The 17,792-nt window shown below is 38.3% G+C and overlaps 1 protein-coding gene across 1 annotated transcript in view; it reads left to right on the top strand.

The window, feature by feature from the left end:
• The first annotated feature begins 31 nt into the window (after positions 1–31).
• MYCBP2 (MYC binding protein 2, E3 ubiquitin protein ligase) overlaps positions 32–17,792 on the top strand; it is a 185,752-nt gene continuing 167,991 nt past the window's right edge. The window contains exons 1-2 of the mRNA XM_010003518.1: positions 32–215; positions 7,579–7,670. Coding sequence (XP_010001820.1) covers positions 32–215; positions 7,579–7,670 — 276 coding nt within the window. The remainder of the gene's footprint in view (positions 216–7,578; positions 7,671–17,792) is intronic.

The raw sequence follows: 17,792 nt of genomic DNA, 5'->3' as shown, positions 1-17,792 counted from the left end.
TGCCTGTGGCCCCTGCCGCTTTCCTGCCGAGATGCCCGGCAGGCCGTGTGACAGGCGGGGCGGGGGCTGCGGGAGGGGCGGCCCTGACCCCGCAGCCCCCCGGCCCGGGCGGCAGGGGCCGGGGCGGGGAGGCTGCACCGAGCTCCGGGCGGGTGAGCGGGGCGAGGGGCGGGCTCCCCATTGTTTTCCTCCGGAGGTCGCCGAGGATGCGGATGGCAAGAGACCGGCACCTTCCTGCGTTCTCAGCCTTCAGCTGTGATGTGGGTGGCCTGGTCTTGGGGAGAGCTTGGAGCCACCCTTGGTTTAAGTTTGCTGACGGTTGTAAAGCACTAGGTGGTTGGTTGGCTTCTTCGGTTTTGTTGTGCTGTGTTTTCAGCCTGACTGGAACAGCAGGGCTTATTCCCATCCTTTCCTCGCCGCCCCCCTCTCCCTCCGTTCCCCAAGGCTGTGTGGAATTGACCTGAGAAACTGAAAGGGTATCATAACTTTCCCAGTGTGCTTGTGGCAGATGCTGGTGACATGGCTTCTTTTAACACTGGCATTTGGCATCTTTACAATGACTGGGATCTAATCAGAGCGTATGACAGGGACACTATTTCCCCCCTCCCCCCCTTTTGGCAACTGTGAGTTTTCTTAATCCTGATATTCCTTAGTTCAGTGCTCATGCTTTTCCCAACAGATCTTCTTTTCCTAAGGAAACTCCGTTGAACTTTAATCTGCCATGCAGTTGCTCCCTACTGTTCAGCTATTTGTCAGAATTTTGCCTTAACTTGTCTGTGTTTTTTTAAATCTGTAGTTTTGAGGGTTTTGTGTCCTCAGTGTTTTTGGGTTCCAGGATAATTCAGCTGTTATCTCTAGCACTTGTTATTGTAGAAAATACTAGCTTCACATGTGTGTAAATGTAATGTTTCTATTCATTGACATTCTTAAAATATTTACCTTTAACTCTGAGATTGCATTCTTTGGGCATTTCTTTCTTATCAGCAGGTTTTTATGAGAATTTATTTTTGGGTTGGCTTCTTCGGTTTTGTTGTGCTGTGTTTTCAGCCTGACTGGAACAGCAGGGCTTATTCCCATCCTTTCCTCGCCGCCCCCCTCTCCCTCCGTTCCCCAAGGCTGTGTGGAATTGACCTGAGAAACTGAAAGGGTATCATAACTTTCCCAGTGTGCTTGTGGCAGATGCTGGTGACATGGCTTCTTTTAACACTGGCATTTGGCATCTTTACAATGACTGGGATCTAATCAGAGCGTATGACAGGGACACTATTTCCCCCCTCCCCCCCTTTTGGCAACTGTGAGTTTTCTTAATCCTGATATTCCTTAGTTCAGTGCTCATGCTTTTCCCAACAGATCTTCTTTTCCTAAGGAAACTCCGTTGAACTTTAATCTGCCATGCAGTTGCTCCCTACTGTTCAGCTATTTGTCAGAATTTTGCCTTAACTTGTCTGTGTTTTTTTAAATCTGTAGTTTTGAGGGTTTTGTGTCCTCAGTGTTTTTGGGTTCCAGGATAATTCAGCTGTTATCTCTAGCACTTGTTATTGTAGAAAATACTAGCTTCACATGTGTGTAAATGTAATGTTTCTATTCATTGACATTCTTAAAATATTTACCTTTAACTCTGAGATTGCATTCTTTGGGCATTTCTTTCTTATCAGCAGGTTTTTATGAGAATTTATTTTTGAAAGTCTAGTTTTAGTTGTTTTTTTTTTTTTTGCTACATTGTGTCATCTTAGGGCAAATCAAAGCAGCCAGGCTCTTCTGTATAGAAGAAACACGTTATCTTTAGCTATTGACAGTTAATTAACAGCTGGTTAATACTGGTGAATACATCCAGTCTGGATTGTAGAATTTCTAAGAGGAGGAATATTTAATCATCAGCTAGTTGCCCACTATCTCCTGGTACAGACCCCCAACATCTCCTGTGTCAGATTCATGGCACCCAAGATGATGATCTCCATCCTTTCTCCATACTAGTGTCAACATATTCCAATTTAAGGTGCAAGAACTTCAGCCACCTGGTCGTTTTAGACAGAAATGGTAAAAAATACTTTCTTACGAGAATGTTAGAAATCCCAAACATTTTCTAAAGAGATGCTTTTAAGTAATTTGTGACTGCATCTAGTTGCTAGAGTAGGTGACAGTGCCAAAAAAAAACGAATTGAAGGTTAAGATGATGTAGTTGATAATGGGTTTTTTTATCTGTGTGAAAAATCTGAAGCCTCTTAATGTGTTAGTAAAGAGTGTTTATGACTAGAAAAGTACCTTGAAGTAGCTTTAAAAAAAAACCCTACAAAAACTGCTTTATTAGCATTAATAAAATTCTTTCTATGCTCAGAGAACACTGATTTGAAGAATGGTAGTATATCCTGCTTGCAGTATGTTGATAAGGTATTTTTACTTCAGGTCTGCAAAATTACAGTTTGCACTTTGTGTGGTGTAACCAGTGCCTGCCTCAGTGAGTGCTTTTTATTCCAAACCTGACTTTAATGTTGACGAGGGGCTGGAAAGCCCTATGAAAACGTTTGTGTGTAAACAAGGAAATTAAACATCGTGGAGATGATGGGAAAGTCACAAGTAAGATTCATTTCACGTTTGCAAGGTGTTTGTGCTGGCTGTCATCTGAAGGGAGGAATATCACGTGTCGAGTAGGATGCGGTAATTGGCTTTGAAACAGAACCAGCCTTGCTTTGCATTTCCTCATGTGATACTGGCTGCCGGGTTGAGAACACTTTGGTCTCCAAAGGACGCAGTTCAGTTGCTGTGCTTGTTCCCCCTGCCACGTTGACATAATTATTTATATAGTCTCTTGCAGCAACAGATTAGAGACTCGCTCTGGGTTAAAATTAACTTGGCAAAAATGGTTTGGTGTAATCCAGACTAATTCGTTGATCTGGCTCACCTTGTGATTGTGCTTGTGACAGCGTGAGGTGAAGGGTTGTACAAAGATCTATGTAGAGAGAAACTGCTGTTTTTGTCTCTAGATCCAGCCTAATAATTTTATGGATGGAAACAGGAAAACAAAGTATCTAATCTTGCAATTCAAGGTACAGCTGCCTTTGTTCAGATAGCAACGTTAAGACTCTGTTGCAGTGCTGCTAGCAGTGGGAAGTAAACTTGTCAAGTCAGTATTGGTTTGGAAGACAAATCTACTCTGAGTGTGCCTGATTTGACTAGATGATCTTTCGAGGTCCCTTCCAACCCCTAGGATTCTATATTCTCTGCTTTATGACTGCTGAAATACATGAAAATGTCTAGTAATGGCATAATGGCTTTCATGTACCCATGAACGTAAAAACATTAGTAGGAAGTACAAGTCTCTTCAGAGGGCAAGTAAAAACTTCATGTTGCTGGAGTGTTGCCTCATACACTGGGGTTCTGAGTGGATGAAAATGTATGTCTGCTCTCTGAAGTGATATAAGTTGTTAACTGTTCTCAGTCCTGAATTTTGGTATTTGCAAAGCAAGGTAGTTTAAATTCAGAATTGCCACATTTTGCGGTCTTCAAATATGTTTTTTCTGTTGTATAACTTAATCCTAACAAACTTCCCTGTCCAGCTACATTGCAGTAATTATCTCTTGTTTATCTCGAGGTTTCCCTGAACTATCAATCTCTTTACTCCTCTTTCAGTTATGTATTACCGGATGTTTCAGGCTCAGTGTGTTCTTGGAGACTGTTTGTGAAATATGGTAGATGTACAAATTTGTGATAGTTTTAGTGTGGCCAGTTTTGTAATGAAAATGTTCACTATATACTTTTGACTAACTGGAAGTTTTTAATATTACAATGACAGCATACTCTAAAATGGCAGTAATTTCATACTCATGTCAAAGTGGTGAAACTGTTTTAAAACTTATCAAATTATCTATATCAGGAAGGTCATGGTAACTTTTTTTGGTCTGTGGGACATCAACTCAGCAACTGTAAAAATAACATCATGCAAATCCAAGAATAATTTCTGAATTTCTTCTTTGGTTCCATTTGCACTTGACATTACTTGTGAGGACTGTCTCTCAATTTCTGTAGTAAAAGGTATCAGAGATGCAGCAGTATTTATTGAATAGTATTCAATATTGAAAATTTCTTATGCTCCTTACTAAGGTGAGACATCTTACTGAGCTTGTCAGGTGCTTAATTTATTTGCTGCATACAGTTCAACAGAAACATTCAATCAATTAGTTAAAAAACATTAACCATTTTAAAATATAAATGGGCATTGCTTTTTTTGTCTGTTGCTAAAGTTGCCACTTCTAACTTAGATCCTTCAGAGGAGAGAAGTTTGTATTGTGATGATGAAAACCCCAAGCAAATATAATGTTGTGACGTGGCTTGATTGAGATCAAGGAAAATTTCAGTGGTGACTGGAATGTAAAATTTCTGCTGTTAACCAACAATCAGATGTCTTTTTTTAGCTGAAAATGAGAAGGCCAACTTTTATTTTACGGTAATTCTTTCTACCGGATGATAAAAGAAATTTTTGGAAGTAGGCAGCTCATCCACAACTCATAGTTGTAAATTATCCTCTGGAGAAAGTTGATCATTAGGTTAGTCTTCAGTCTTTTCAAAGTAACAAAAAGTCTTCCCTTATTCACCTTCTTATGCTCCATAACGCAATGCTTATTTGGCCCTGACATGGTTTAAGGATGTATTTTTCAAAATTTATTGGAGAAACACTACTGAAACACTTCATCTTTGCACTGCCAAATTTTTAAAGAATTTGTAGAAAACATGTTTAGTAAATGTAGATATGTGATTTTTTTTAAATTTGATTGTAGGTACAACAGAAAGCCTTGATTTCTTCAGATCTAAAAGGCTTTACAAAAGCTGTAAGCTGTTTTTTGTTAGGGGCTTGATGCTAAAATGAAATTACAATTGCAGACAAGTTTGAAAGCATTCATTTGATAGAGAGAATAAAGGTTATATGCATGAAGACTAGTAAAGTGATAGGGTGCTTCTTGTGAAATACTACATACCACAATTTTCTGCTTATTCCCATGAAAAGGTTTTTGCTTCATAGGTCTCTTCCTACTGAAATACTCTAGTCTACTCTTTTTCAATCCTTACGTTTTGTAAATGTCTTTTTGCACAAAAAAAAAAAAAAGAAAAAGAAAATTTAGGTCCTTATGTAAGCTTAAACTTTTTTTCATTGGAAGATTGAGGTGCTGTTGAGTCTTAAACGAAGCTAACCTGTGCACTAGAAAAGCTACTAAGAGCTGCTGTCTGCTGTAGGCTTTTCAGCTGTGATATAGCAGTGTTATAATACTCTATTGTGCTATTGGTTAATAGGGGTTTACTAACAAGTAAAACTATTTTAACTTGTGTTCTTTACCTTATATTCTGGTAAGGAAAGTAGTTTTACATCGTTTTTTAAAAAAATGCTGTAGTAGTTGCTTTTTCTAAAATGGTTAGTATTTGTGTGGTGTTAGCATAGAAAAAAAGGAAGCTGGAAAGAAGTTAATAATATATCAGGAGGCTTAAGATACCGATTTGTGTGTGTATATATAAAATATATATTTTTATATACGTTACTTGAAAAGTTACAAAACCTGGAATCCATGAGAAGAATATTCAGGTTTTGTGGGTTGATAGGAATGCATTTCCTTCTCACTAAAATAGAGGCTGAGACAGTCTTAGAAGTCTAGTGATGCTAACAGTGATGTTCATATGGTAATTGTCTCAGAAAGTGTCTTTTTAGTAAGGTAAATAATACTGGCAGCAGAGTATTGCCTCATTTTCAGTTTCCGTTATCCACTCTTGGGTTTTGGCACTCTTGTAGGTACTCTTCAAGCATAGGTAAGGCCTTAGCTATTTTCTTTTATTACTGGGATAACTGTCTGAATGTTTGGTTTGACACCCTTGAAGATCTTAGCTGCTTAGCTGTGTTCCAAAATACCGTATTTAATGTGTTTTAAACTTTAAAAGTAATTTATCCTTTCTTAATGTCAGGTGGGGGATTACTGATGAAAATATGTATGGGAAATTATTGTAGGTTCTGCTATCTAATGGCAGAGTTCTTAACAATGCATCTGGCTCAAGTATCAGTATTATAGTTTTAGTAACTAAATTAATATGGGGTAACTGCATGAATTTTGTAGGGTTTTTTCCCATGGATAATGAACTGTCTTCCACTTAAAACCAGCGAACATTACCTGAATATTCTGCTGAAGTTCACAAGGATTTGCAGTTTACTTATACAAACATAAGTAAATGTAGCTCCTAAGTGGGACAGAAGAGGAATCAGCATACCAGATTTACAACAGTTGTGGCTTATTCTGCGTAATATTTTAACCAGTTTTTTTTTTATTTATTTGAAAATGGCTACAACAGGCAGTTTGAGAAGTTATTTTTGCTTAACTGAAATTGGACTTCACTTCCATTCTTTAAACGGTGTATGAGTTTTGTTGACAAATTCCATATAAGGTTTGATTTTCTATGTTTAGCAGTCTTCAGACTTTCTGATCTTTGTGTCCCTGGGATTCTTACACCTATTAATTTGAAAACATCAGTGTGTTTGTTCTTTTTTTTCCCCTTTTATATTGTTGATTTGTGGTGATTTTTTTTGGGTGTTCTTTTTTGGTTTTCAGCTTTTTACAACAGTTGTGGCTTATTCTGCGTAATATTTTAACCAGTGGCTGTTTGGTTGGTTGGCTTTTTTTTTTTTATTTATTTGAAAATGGCTACAACAGGCAGTTTGAGAAGTTATTTTTGCTTAACTGAAATTGGACTTCACTTCCATTCTTTAAACGGTGTATGAGTTTTGTTGACAAATTCCATATAAGGTTTGATTTTCTATGTTTAGCAGTCTTCAGACTTTCTGATCTTTGTGTCCCTGGGATTCTTACACCTATTAATTTGAAAACATCAGTGTGTTTGTTCTTTTTTTTCCCCTTTTATATTGTTGATTTGTGGTGATTTTTTTTGGGTGTTCTTTTTTGGTTTTCAGCTTAGAGGAAATGTCAGTTAAAGTTTCAGTTTCAATTATACTATCTGCTCTGGCATGTTGATGGTCTGTTAGGTGTCAAATAAAAGCAGTTCAAGTTGAGCTGGAGCAGTTTAAGAAGTTACCATTCCTCACTGTTAGCTGTGTTAAATGTAGGAAATACACTTCCCACATACTTACAAACTTGCTGTTGAATTTGTGTTTCTGCTATGTGGGGGTTAGGTTTTGTTTTTTCTTCTGTATTATGATCTGCCTCCTGGCCAAAATATTTTTGAGATGTTTATTTAGTAAATTCTTCTAACATACTGACTATGTATGTTTTACCAAATCCATAATTGCCAGACTATTTATGTCATTATAGAAAGCACACAAGACGGAACAGGAATACGGTCTTTGTTACAGATGAACTTCATGCAAACTGTTTTCCATATCCTTTGTTTACTTGGCGACCTTGATCCCTTGCAGCATTGCTTAAACACGTGGTTGCATTTGTTGCATTTTTGCCTTTTTCTTACCTTGCTTGCCATCCACACTGCTTCACGTCGAGGTGCTGGTTGGAGTAGTAGTCTTCTAGTTAACTGAAGTTTTTATAGTCTAAATATAGTCTTTAGCAGTTAATTTTTCCCAATGGTCTTTCACAGCCAGTTCATACCATTGTGCTCCTCCAAAAATACGGATGGTAGAAATTGGCACAGGAGAACAGGCTCCTTGTGCCCTAAGTGGCTACCGTAAGGTATATGGTTTCTGTATTTTTTTATTTAGTATGTTTCATATGTTATGAAGCATGTTAATATGCTTATTGTGCTCTTTTCTTAGTAACAAGTATGTGATAGTAAATAGCACATTACAACCTCCCTTCAGACTGACAAATGTGTTGATGGACTTAATGAGGTTTTATTGTTATAACTGAACAATGCTTCTTTCTTTGCATCTAGTATATCTATGACTACTTTAGCCTGAAAAATCTGTGAGGATTTTTCTTTTGTTATTACTTTAAGAAATCTAAATCTACGCCAGTTGTACCCCTTAGAAAAGAAACAAAAATTCAGCTTCCTTGTCCCCACAAACCTGGAGCCCTGTGATTGATTAGTGCCATTCCTTATTTTAATTTTCTTACCTTAACTTTTCTTGACTTGTTTTCCGAAGCATAATTGTTTAAGGTAAGGGGTTTTGAACTGAGATGTTTGAACTCTTACAAAATAACTTTACAGATTCTATGAAGGGGTGTTATAGTTTAACCCCAGGAGGCAGCTAAGCCTCACATAGCTGCTCAGTCACTTTCCATCCCCAAAGTGGACAGGGGAGACAGCTGGAAGGAATAGAAGTGCAAAATCTCATGGGTCGAGATGGAGACAGTTTAATAGGTAAAGTGAAAGCTGTGTGCACAAGCAGAGCAAAATAAGGAATTAATTACTGCTTCCTATTGACAGTACAGTGTTTTGCCAACTCCAGGGAAACAGTTCTTTATCATTACTAGTAGTTACACGGGAAGACAAGACCCACAACTGTGAATGTTCCCCTTTCCTCCTTTTTCCTCACAGCTTTTGTTGTTGAGCATGACATCATATAATACAGAATATCCCTTTGGTCAGCTGGGGAAGCTGTTCCAGCTGTGTCCCCTCCCAGCTTCTTGTGCACCCCAAGCCTGCTTGCTGGCACGGTGATGTGAGGGCAGTAAATGCTTTGATGCTGTGTAAGTACTGTTGCACAACAGCTAAAGCATAGGTGTGTTATCAGCACTTTTTCCCTCACAAATCCTAAACATGCAAGCACCATACAAGCTACTCTGAAGAAAATTTAACTCTATCCTAGTCAAAGCCAATATGGAGTCAAAATCAGATATGGTCAGAAGTTAAAAGCCTGTTGTTCATAGTTTAAATTAATTAGAATGATCCAAACTACTACTGGAAAAAAAAAGTATTATATACATTATTTTATCTTTGTGTATATAATACATATTATCTATAATATTTTAAATAGTATCTATTATTTTATATACTGAAAATAGTTGAAAGCTTCTTCCCTAACTTGTGCTGCAGTGCCATACTATTTGAACTATTTTGGTCATGCTCTCTGTCAGTCTGAAAAAACAGAGTTTGAACGTTAACAGAGTCAAATTCTGAAGTCTTTATTTTACTCCCCCGGTCTTCTCCTTGTTGCAATTAGTAACATCATTCACCTTTTCTGTTGTTGAACCTTTAAGCCAATGACCATCTTAATACAGATTTGAAGCCAGTCATTTACAAGATATGTTTTTCTTAAATAAGTATTTTGTTCTCTGGCCTCTTCTTTTTTATTTTGATTATTTCACCATGAGTTGTGTGAATTGTTACTTATGATTCACCTCTTACCTGATTTTGCCTTTCCTTTCTCTCCCACTAGTCACTGCATTATTCTTTCTAACAGAGGTGCTCGTGCGTCTTCGTACCCTTGTATGTTTGCAAAGTAGTCACGTCTCTATTCCAATTCTCTTAAGTCAATTCTCTATTCCGTTTTATTTCTAGAATATACTGTTACACAGGGTAGACATTGACAGTTGTAAACTGAGTTTTCAGTTGTTTCAGTGAAGACAATGTAGAATTTGTTTTATTTGCAGTAGTAACCACTCTAAGGATGATACACTATCGTTAACCGGTGTAACGTGCCTTTCCTTAATAAGTACAGTTACTCCTAAACTTCATGGAGCATCTTTCCTACATTATAGTTCTGCTGGTATGATTCTGTATAAGATAGCTTAGTATGCACTTGAATTTTGGTGGTTACATTTAAACAGGAAAGTGGCCAAAGGTGCAGATATTGTCATCTTTGCTATGCTATGCTGTGCTTCAGTAAACAAAATTTTAAAAAATCCTCAAAATGTTTATTGAGGGTAAGAGATACAGAAATACTTTCCTCTATACTAAAAAACTTGATATAGAGTATTTTCCTTGCATATGTACAAATGTAATTTCATAAATAACATTGAGGGAATAAAGAAAAATCAGAGAATTACCAAAAGGAAAGTATCACTGTCAGTGGTTATCCTGAGAGACCATTCTCTTTGCCTGGAGAACACTTAGCAGGGATGCTTTCTTGTGTGTTGTCTTTGTATGAGATTAGATTTGCTATTTTAGAAGCCTTTTCAGTTGTAAAAGGGATCTGGATACTGTTTCATATTTTTGCACTTTTGTCATGGTTAAATGAAAATCTGATCCATTTTACATGTGTAGTTGTGTTTTAATTTCATATACAGAACCTGCACTATTAACTTTTCAGACTATATAAGAGAGGCGTTATAAAAGATAATTCAGCAATTGGAATAAGTAATTTCTTAAGCTTCCGAAATTTTTGTGTGTGATTTTGAATTTGGTTTTTTGTTTGTTTTGTTTTGTTGGGTTTTTTTTGTGTGTTTGTTGTTTGTTTGTTTTTTTAAACCCAACACCTAGTTTTAACAAAAAATTTAATGTGATAGTAAAGATAATGCAGATTTATGTCATAGGCTTGAAAAAATAATTCTCAGTTATGAAACTAAATTAATGATTAAAAAGATGTGCAATTTCTGCTCAGAAGCAATAGTACATTAAAGTCTGAACTGAACAAATAGTAAGATGACCTTTTTCATCTGACTCAGTGTGTGCAGTGATGAGTTCCAGGCTGTGTAATATGGCTATTTGTCTTGCCCATCTTATAGATGTTTGATGTCTTAACTATATGTAGCTCTTTATTTCTCCCTAGGCAGTGTTCTCTCAAATCCATCAGTCTCCTTTCATTTTGAGTTTTTTTTAACCTTTTCAGTTGCCATAGAAGTTCAATATAGCCTGTCCTAGTCTGCCTCCATTTTCCTCTAAGCGTGTCTTAATTGGATTGCAGTTTGATGTTCCTTACCCTGATTTATTAATTTGGGCAACAGGATTTTGATGATTTTTTCATTTGTAGTTGTACTGCTCAAGCCCTGACTTTCCTTTTATATTAGCATGGATTAAAATTCATGTAATAATGCTTCATTAATAGTTCAAAGCAGATTGCACATAAGCAGGTAGTGGTTTGCAAGGCATACACATGGCTGTTGGAATGACAGTTGAGCTGTTTCCCACTTTACTGAGAACTGGAATTTGTCAAGTGTTGGATCATAGGCTTACTAAATGAAGATGTTTTCAATAATTTCAAATATTTGAGGTCTTCTCAGGATAGCACTGTCACTGTTGACAATAAAAAAATGCCAAGCTTATTGTTTGGGGAAAAAAAGTTATTGTGCTCTCTAGTGTTGCTTTGAGATTTGCCTCTCAAGGTGAGCAGTTTTCCTCTTCAGTGATTCTTGTTGTTGAGTTCCTAAAAAAAATAAATCTGTAGCCCTTAATGAAAAATAACAGTATTCCCAGTGATTTTCAATAACAGTGGGTATTTGACAGATACCTTCAGGGCAGAGTGAGCTGTGGATGTTTACCTCAACAAGGGAAAATGCAGAATCCTGCATCAGAGGAGAAATAACCCCAGGGATGGTTCAGCAGAGAAGTAGCTTGGTGTACTGGTGGACAACAGTCTGACTGTGTACCAGTAATGCATTGCCATGGCAAAGAAGGCAGGCAGCCTTCTGGGTTGGGTTTGGAAGAGCGTTGGTGGTAGGTTGAAGGCATCGGCACTAGAATAGGTTGCCCAGTGAGGTTGTGGATGCACCTTCCCTGGAGGTGTTCAAAGCCAGCTTGGTTGAGGCGATGAGGCTTTGTGCATCCTAGTTCAGTGTGAGGTGTCCCTGCTCATAGTAGGGAGGGTTTTAAGGTCCCTTCCAACCTCTTCTGCTCAGCATTGGTGGCTGCACCTGGAGCATCCAGTTCACGACTTGCTAGTACAGGAGAGACAGGCATACTGGAGAGAGTCCAGTGCAGGGCAACAAAGAGGATTAAGCACATCTATAAGGAGAGCCTCAAAGAGCTGGGACTGTTCAGGCTGGAGAGAAGGCTTGGAGTAATCTTATCAATGTAGATGGGGAATAAGAAGAGGGAGCCAGACTCCTCAGTAGTGCCTACTGACTTGACAAGGGCTAGTGGGCACGAATTAAAAATGAAATTCCAGTGCATTTCAAGGAAGCACTTCTTTGCTATGTGAGAGGTCAAGCAGTTGTCCAGAGAGGTTTAATATCTGCTTGAAGATACTAAAAATCCAATTAAACTAGAACTGGGCAACCTACTCTCTTACTCTGTACAAGCAGGTGGTTTCATACAATCAGTCACATAGTCAGAGAAGACTAAGGTTGGAAGGGACCTCTAGAGTTCATCTGATCCACCTCTAGTCTTACAGGGTTGCCTGTAGCTGGTTGCCCAGTGCAGTGTCCAGAAGGTGTTGAATATTGACAAGGATGGAGACCACACAATCTCTGTGTGCAACCTGTGCCAGTGCTCATTCACCCTCACAGTTTAAAAAAAATAAATAAAAAAAAAAAGTTATCTCATGAGGTCCATCCTAACCCAAATGATTCTGTGATTCCATAATTCTTAGGAAAATAGACTGCAAGGAGAAGGCATCTGTATGAGGCTTACCTGTCTGTCTTCTGGCAGGAGGTGTCACAAGGAAGCAAATACACAGAGTACTGAGCAATCGATTCTTGCAGCAGAGTTATGTTGCAAAAAGTGGTCCTTATGTTACTGGAAACACAAAATAATCTAGGTTGGGAAAGGACTTTTAGATCGTGGAGTCTGTCTATAAACCTAACACTGCCAAGTCTGCTGCTAAACCATGTCCCTAAATGTCGCATCTACACATCTTTTAAGTACCTGCAGGGGGCTGAGTAATCCAAGAACCAATTGGTCTTATTATTAAAGGCTGAGGAAAAGAAGTCATTAAGTACCTGAGCTTTTTCTTCATCATTTGTCATGGTGTATCCACCTGCATCCAAGAAAGTATGGAGATTCTCCTTAGCCCTCCTGTTGTTCACATATTTATAGAAACATGTACTTGACCTCCATGATATAACTCGAGAGAAGTAAAAGGACTAGAAGGGGAACTGAAAATCAAGGAACAGTTGCTGGTTTTATTAAGTCAAGGCTACATACTTGTCCTAACATTCTTGTAGGAAGAGCTTCATGGTAACAAGATCCAAATATAAGTAATTTACTATTCAGAGCCCTTGTAAGCTCTTTTCAGGTCTTTTGTGTGTTAAGAGTCTTGCTGTGGTAGTGGGTGTCTAGTGGCCCTTAATCTCCAGTTTGGGAATATTTCTGCAAAACTCTTAGCTTTTCAGCAGCCTGTCTTCCACTGTGTCTTGGGTTTGTTGTTGTTTTGCTAGCAAATACAATATTCAAATTTATAATACATCACAGCAGGCAAAAATATGGTTGTGAGCCAACTGCTATGCAGCTAAGCAACTTCGGTGGTGATTTTGGCAGAGGCAGTAACTGTTATTTTTCCTACCCTGCTTGCAACTGTGCAAAGAGGAAGGGAAGGTCAAGCAACTACTTCATGAAGGTATTTTTAATTAATTACTTCACAGAGCAGATATTTCTTTATCAGAGATACTTTAAAACCCAGGCATACTAGTGTCAACAGAAGGCATTTTTGTACAAATTAATTGCAGGTGTATTTCATAAAGCTTGAGAATACTTAGTTTGGCATAACACTGAGAGAGGTTGTGTTTTTGTGTGATACAAATTTGTTATAGAAAAAAAATGAAGCATTAAAGCTTTTGGAACTATTTTTTGTAAGCAGACATTTTGATTATCAAGACAAGAACAGATTAGGGTTTTTGAGTGGTATTTATCTTCCTTCTTTATTCTTGCAGTCTACTGACACTGTCCCCATGGTTGAAAGCAATTTAGATCTTTCAGTAGTAGAATGATTGGTTGAGGCTACTTAGTCATCAAAGCAAGGTATCTGCAAAGGCAAAAAGTAAAGCAGGGAAACACTTGGGAAAGTTCAGTTGTAGGGTACTTCAGGGCAACCTCTAGATGTGATAAAATGCTGTGAACCACTTTCACCCTAACTGGTAGATTTGTGTTGGAGTAACCCATAAGCAAGCTAAAGGCAGAATTAGGAGTTTAGAACGGACTGGACCTAGTACTTGAGCAATTTTCTGAGTATCTCTCATTATATAGTTAAAGATGTAATCTAAAAGCACCTACCCTTAAATGACACATTCTGTATGCCAACTTTGTAGAAGGCATGTAGCATTTTGATTATGCGAGTTTACTTTGGGTTGCTTTATGGGACGTGTTGTAAGGCAGTTTCTCATTATAGATACTTGGGTTTCTTGGCAGCTGCAGTGGTACAGATATCACATTGAGGTTGGAGAAATCAAAGGGGATTTTCATTGGAAGGACACGCAATGCATAGTTAAATGTGGGTGGTTTTGTACATGGAAGGTCATATTTGCTTTCAAGAAGTATTCCTTCAGTTTGTAGAAGTAAGGCTGAAGATTGTAGCCTCTGTAAATGTGGAGAGGTACCAAAATAAGGGAGTATGCAAGACAAGCAGGAATTTTAATACACTTTACAATAATATTGGCTGTCTGTGACTACTAGAGTCCCTCAGGGGTCAGTACTGGGACTAGTACTATTCAATATTTTCATCAACGACCTGGATGAGGGAACCAAGTGTGCCCTCAGCAAGTTTGCTGATGACACTAAACTGGGAGGAGTGGCTGACACACCAGAAGGCTATGCTGCCATTCAGAGAGACCTGGACAGGCTGGAGAGTTGGGCAGGGAGAGACTTGATGAAATGCAACAAGGACAAGTGTAGAGTCTTGCATGTGGGGAAGAACAACCCCATGTACCAGTACAGGTTGGGGGCTGACCTGCTGGAGAGCAGTGTAGGAGAAAGGAACCTGGGGTCCTGGTAGACAGGAGGATGACCATGAGCCAACAATGTGGCCAGTGGCATCCTGGGGTATATTAGGGTGTAGTTAGTAGGTCAAGGGAGGTTCTCCAGCCCTCTCTTCTGCCTTGGTGAGGCCACATCAGGAATCTTGTGTCCAGTTCTGTGTCCCTCAGTTCCAGAAGGGCAGGGAACTGCTTGAAAGAGCCCAGCACAGAGCCACAAAGATGGTTGAGGGAGTGGAACATCTCCCTTATGAGGAAGGGCTGTTGGAGCTGGGTCTCTTTAGTTTGGAGGAGACTGAGGGGCAACCTCATCAATGTTTACAAATACGTTAAAGGTGAGTGTCTGGAGGCTAGAGCCCACTTCCTTTGTTATCTTTCTTATCATTGTCAACTTCCTCATGTGAGTCGTTGCTTGTTTGTCCCAAACTTTGGTTGAACTTTCTCTTTCCTTGGTTTTTTCCTTCAGCTTTATGTTTGCCAGATGCTTTTCAGTTGTTAAAAGCAAGTCTGGATGCCCTGTAAAATAAAATTAAAAAGCGACTTATTTCTTGCTACGAGGGAGGAAATACAGTCCCATAGTTTTGACATCTCTGCAGATTTTCTGATTAGCCTTCATAATCCTTTTTTCTTTAGTATTACCTTTCCCATATTTTGAAGCCCTTATAGGTGAACTTCTGTAGCAGTAAGACAGTGAATAGTAAGTTTCTTGCTGACAGGTGCTCTGGTATTTATCAGCTGTGGTTCTCTGTTACTGCATTTGATATTAAGATACCTTGAAGCTAGATTACAAATTAACAGCTGTTTGGGAGCACTTTGGAGGATGCAGTAAATGGCATGGAAGATAGGAAAGCCCAGCAGAGTCTGTGATTGCTTTAATGTCTCTCCGTAATGGTTCTGCCCTTCATCTTTGTGATTGTGTGTCAGATAGAATATCTGCTTACAGAAGATAAGGAAAAAACCTCAAAGTGAACATTGTTGTCATTCATTAGAAGAGCACCTCCTTGTTTTCTGCCTGGCTGAAAACTGATGCAGATGTGATAGAAAAAGTAGCTCTATTTAATGTGATGAAGGCAAGAATTGAGAAAGAACAGGTTAGAAGACAGCTAGGTATTTTCACAGGCATGATGAAATTTCCCATTAAAGTGATTGGAAAAACTGGCTGAGGCAATTTCAGAGCTATTAGGAATTGCCTTGGAGAATTCATAGAAGACATATAAGATTCTAGAAGACTGATATCAAGCAAATGAGTAAACAGTGCCTGACCAAAAAATGAATAAAGAAGGGTTAAGGTACTGTAGTGCAGTTTTAGTTGGCTACATTTCTGAAAGTCTTGGAAAAATAATATGTTGTATAAATGAAGATGATAAATTTGACACAAAATGGATTTTTAATGAGATCTCTTTGTGAACCTTGATACTTAGTCACTATTAACAGTTGTCTAAAACTTAGTTTTCAAAAATTGTGGAAAATGGTTAGCATTTCACCAAAAGAAATCTCAAGTGCTAAGCTTGTTCTGAAATCACGTGATGATGGAGTTTGGAACCAGCACCACATAGTCTGTACTTTAGCTCAGAAATTGCTCTGAACTGAACCTTAGAATATCTTGTTATAGCAGATCAACTAGGATTATACCAGAGCACTGATTCTAGCCTTGGGCCTGTGTTAAAAGATCAGGGTCTGTTCTTCAAGCAGATGCAGCTGAGAAAAGCTGTCGTTGCCCCTGTTGTCTCATTGCCTAATTCTGGGGTGCATTGTCTTCCATCTGTCAGTTTGGTTACCCCTGTTCTAGACGCAACTACTGTGAGGTGGGTTTAAAACCACAGAGAAGAGCACCCTGGAGCGGTGCTGCGGAGTGGCCAGGAGTGGAGGGGAGAGGAGGTCGAAGCGTCTGGATCTGTCCTAGGTCCTGAACTCTCATTCCCATCCTGGGCAGCTTCAGGTTTGGAATTGAAATTGCAGGTGCCAAGATTCATAGGGAATGCAAAACTGGGAAAGATTACAAGTATACTGAAGCTCATAACCTCAACAAATCCTTAGCTTAAAAAAAAAAAAAAAAAAAAAAAAAAAAAAACCAAAAAAAAAAAAAAAAAAAAAAAAAAAGACCAACAGAACAACAAAACAAAAAAAGCCAAGAAAAAACCCCAACCACAAAAGTGCAAATGTGAAACCAGGAGCAAATAAAAGATAACGTAGAATTTCCTCGTACACATTGTGTAGAATTGTAAAGTGGATGTGATTCAGCAGTTTCATGCTGTTGGAATGTTTTAACTATTTATTTTTCAAAATAAGTGAGATTGTTTTGTGTAGAAAAGCTGAAGTAATTCTTGACCTTTTCTTTGCACTTCAGGACTGTGGGCATATTATGTCTCTTTTTTTTGTTGTTTTCTTGCCAAGAATTACTAGTTAGGAGTATGAGAGAATAGTAATTTTAATTGTCAGTGATGTAAATGATTTGTGGTTTAGGCTGAAGGAATTGAGACTGCTTAATTGACAGAAGATTCTCATTTCTCCTCAGACTTGAAATAAATTCAAGTTAGTCATGGAAACAGTGGAAATAAAGTTTTCTACAATAGAGACATAAAAAAATTATATATCTAAATTGCCCTTATGACAATTAAAACAGACCTCACAAAGAGCTGTCTAGTAGGATTTCTTAGAACATGGTGGAAATGTGATAATTGATAGTGTTTAATATCTCTATGGGGAGAACACCTGTCAGGAGTGAAGTGGAATTTGACTATTACTGTGCGGGTCGAGGGAATGAAAAGACTGACCTTTCAAGAGACTGTTTTTAAGGATTCTAGAATATCTTCCACTTGCCAAATTCTATGTTAGATTGCCTGGGGACATGCACAAGTCTTCTGTACCACTAAAGTTTGGAGATGTCTTGTTAAAGATCCTGTACACGTCCACATTGATCAATCTGCACAGAGAAGCTCTTGATTGTTCGATATAAGCATGTTACTTACCATCCATGTTTAATGTACTGTCGGGCATTGGTTATATCCAGAAAGTGTGGATTCATTCAAGTGACTGGCTTGTTTTAATACATGCATAGAATTCAAG

Source organism: Chaetura pelagica, unplaced genomic scaffold, assembly GCF_000747805.2.
Source record: "Chaetura pelagica isolate M959 unplaced genomic scaffold, ChaPel_1.0 scaffold106, whole genome shotgun sequence".
NCBI lineage: Eukaryota > Metazoa > Chordata > Aves > Apodiformes > Apodidae > Chaetura > Chaetura pelagica.
This window is presented reverse-complemented; position numbering and strand designations above follow the sequence as displayed.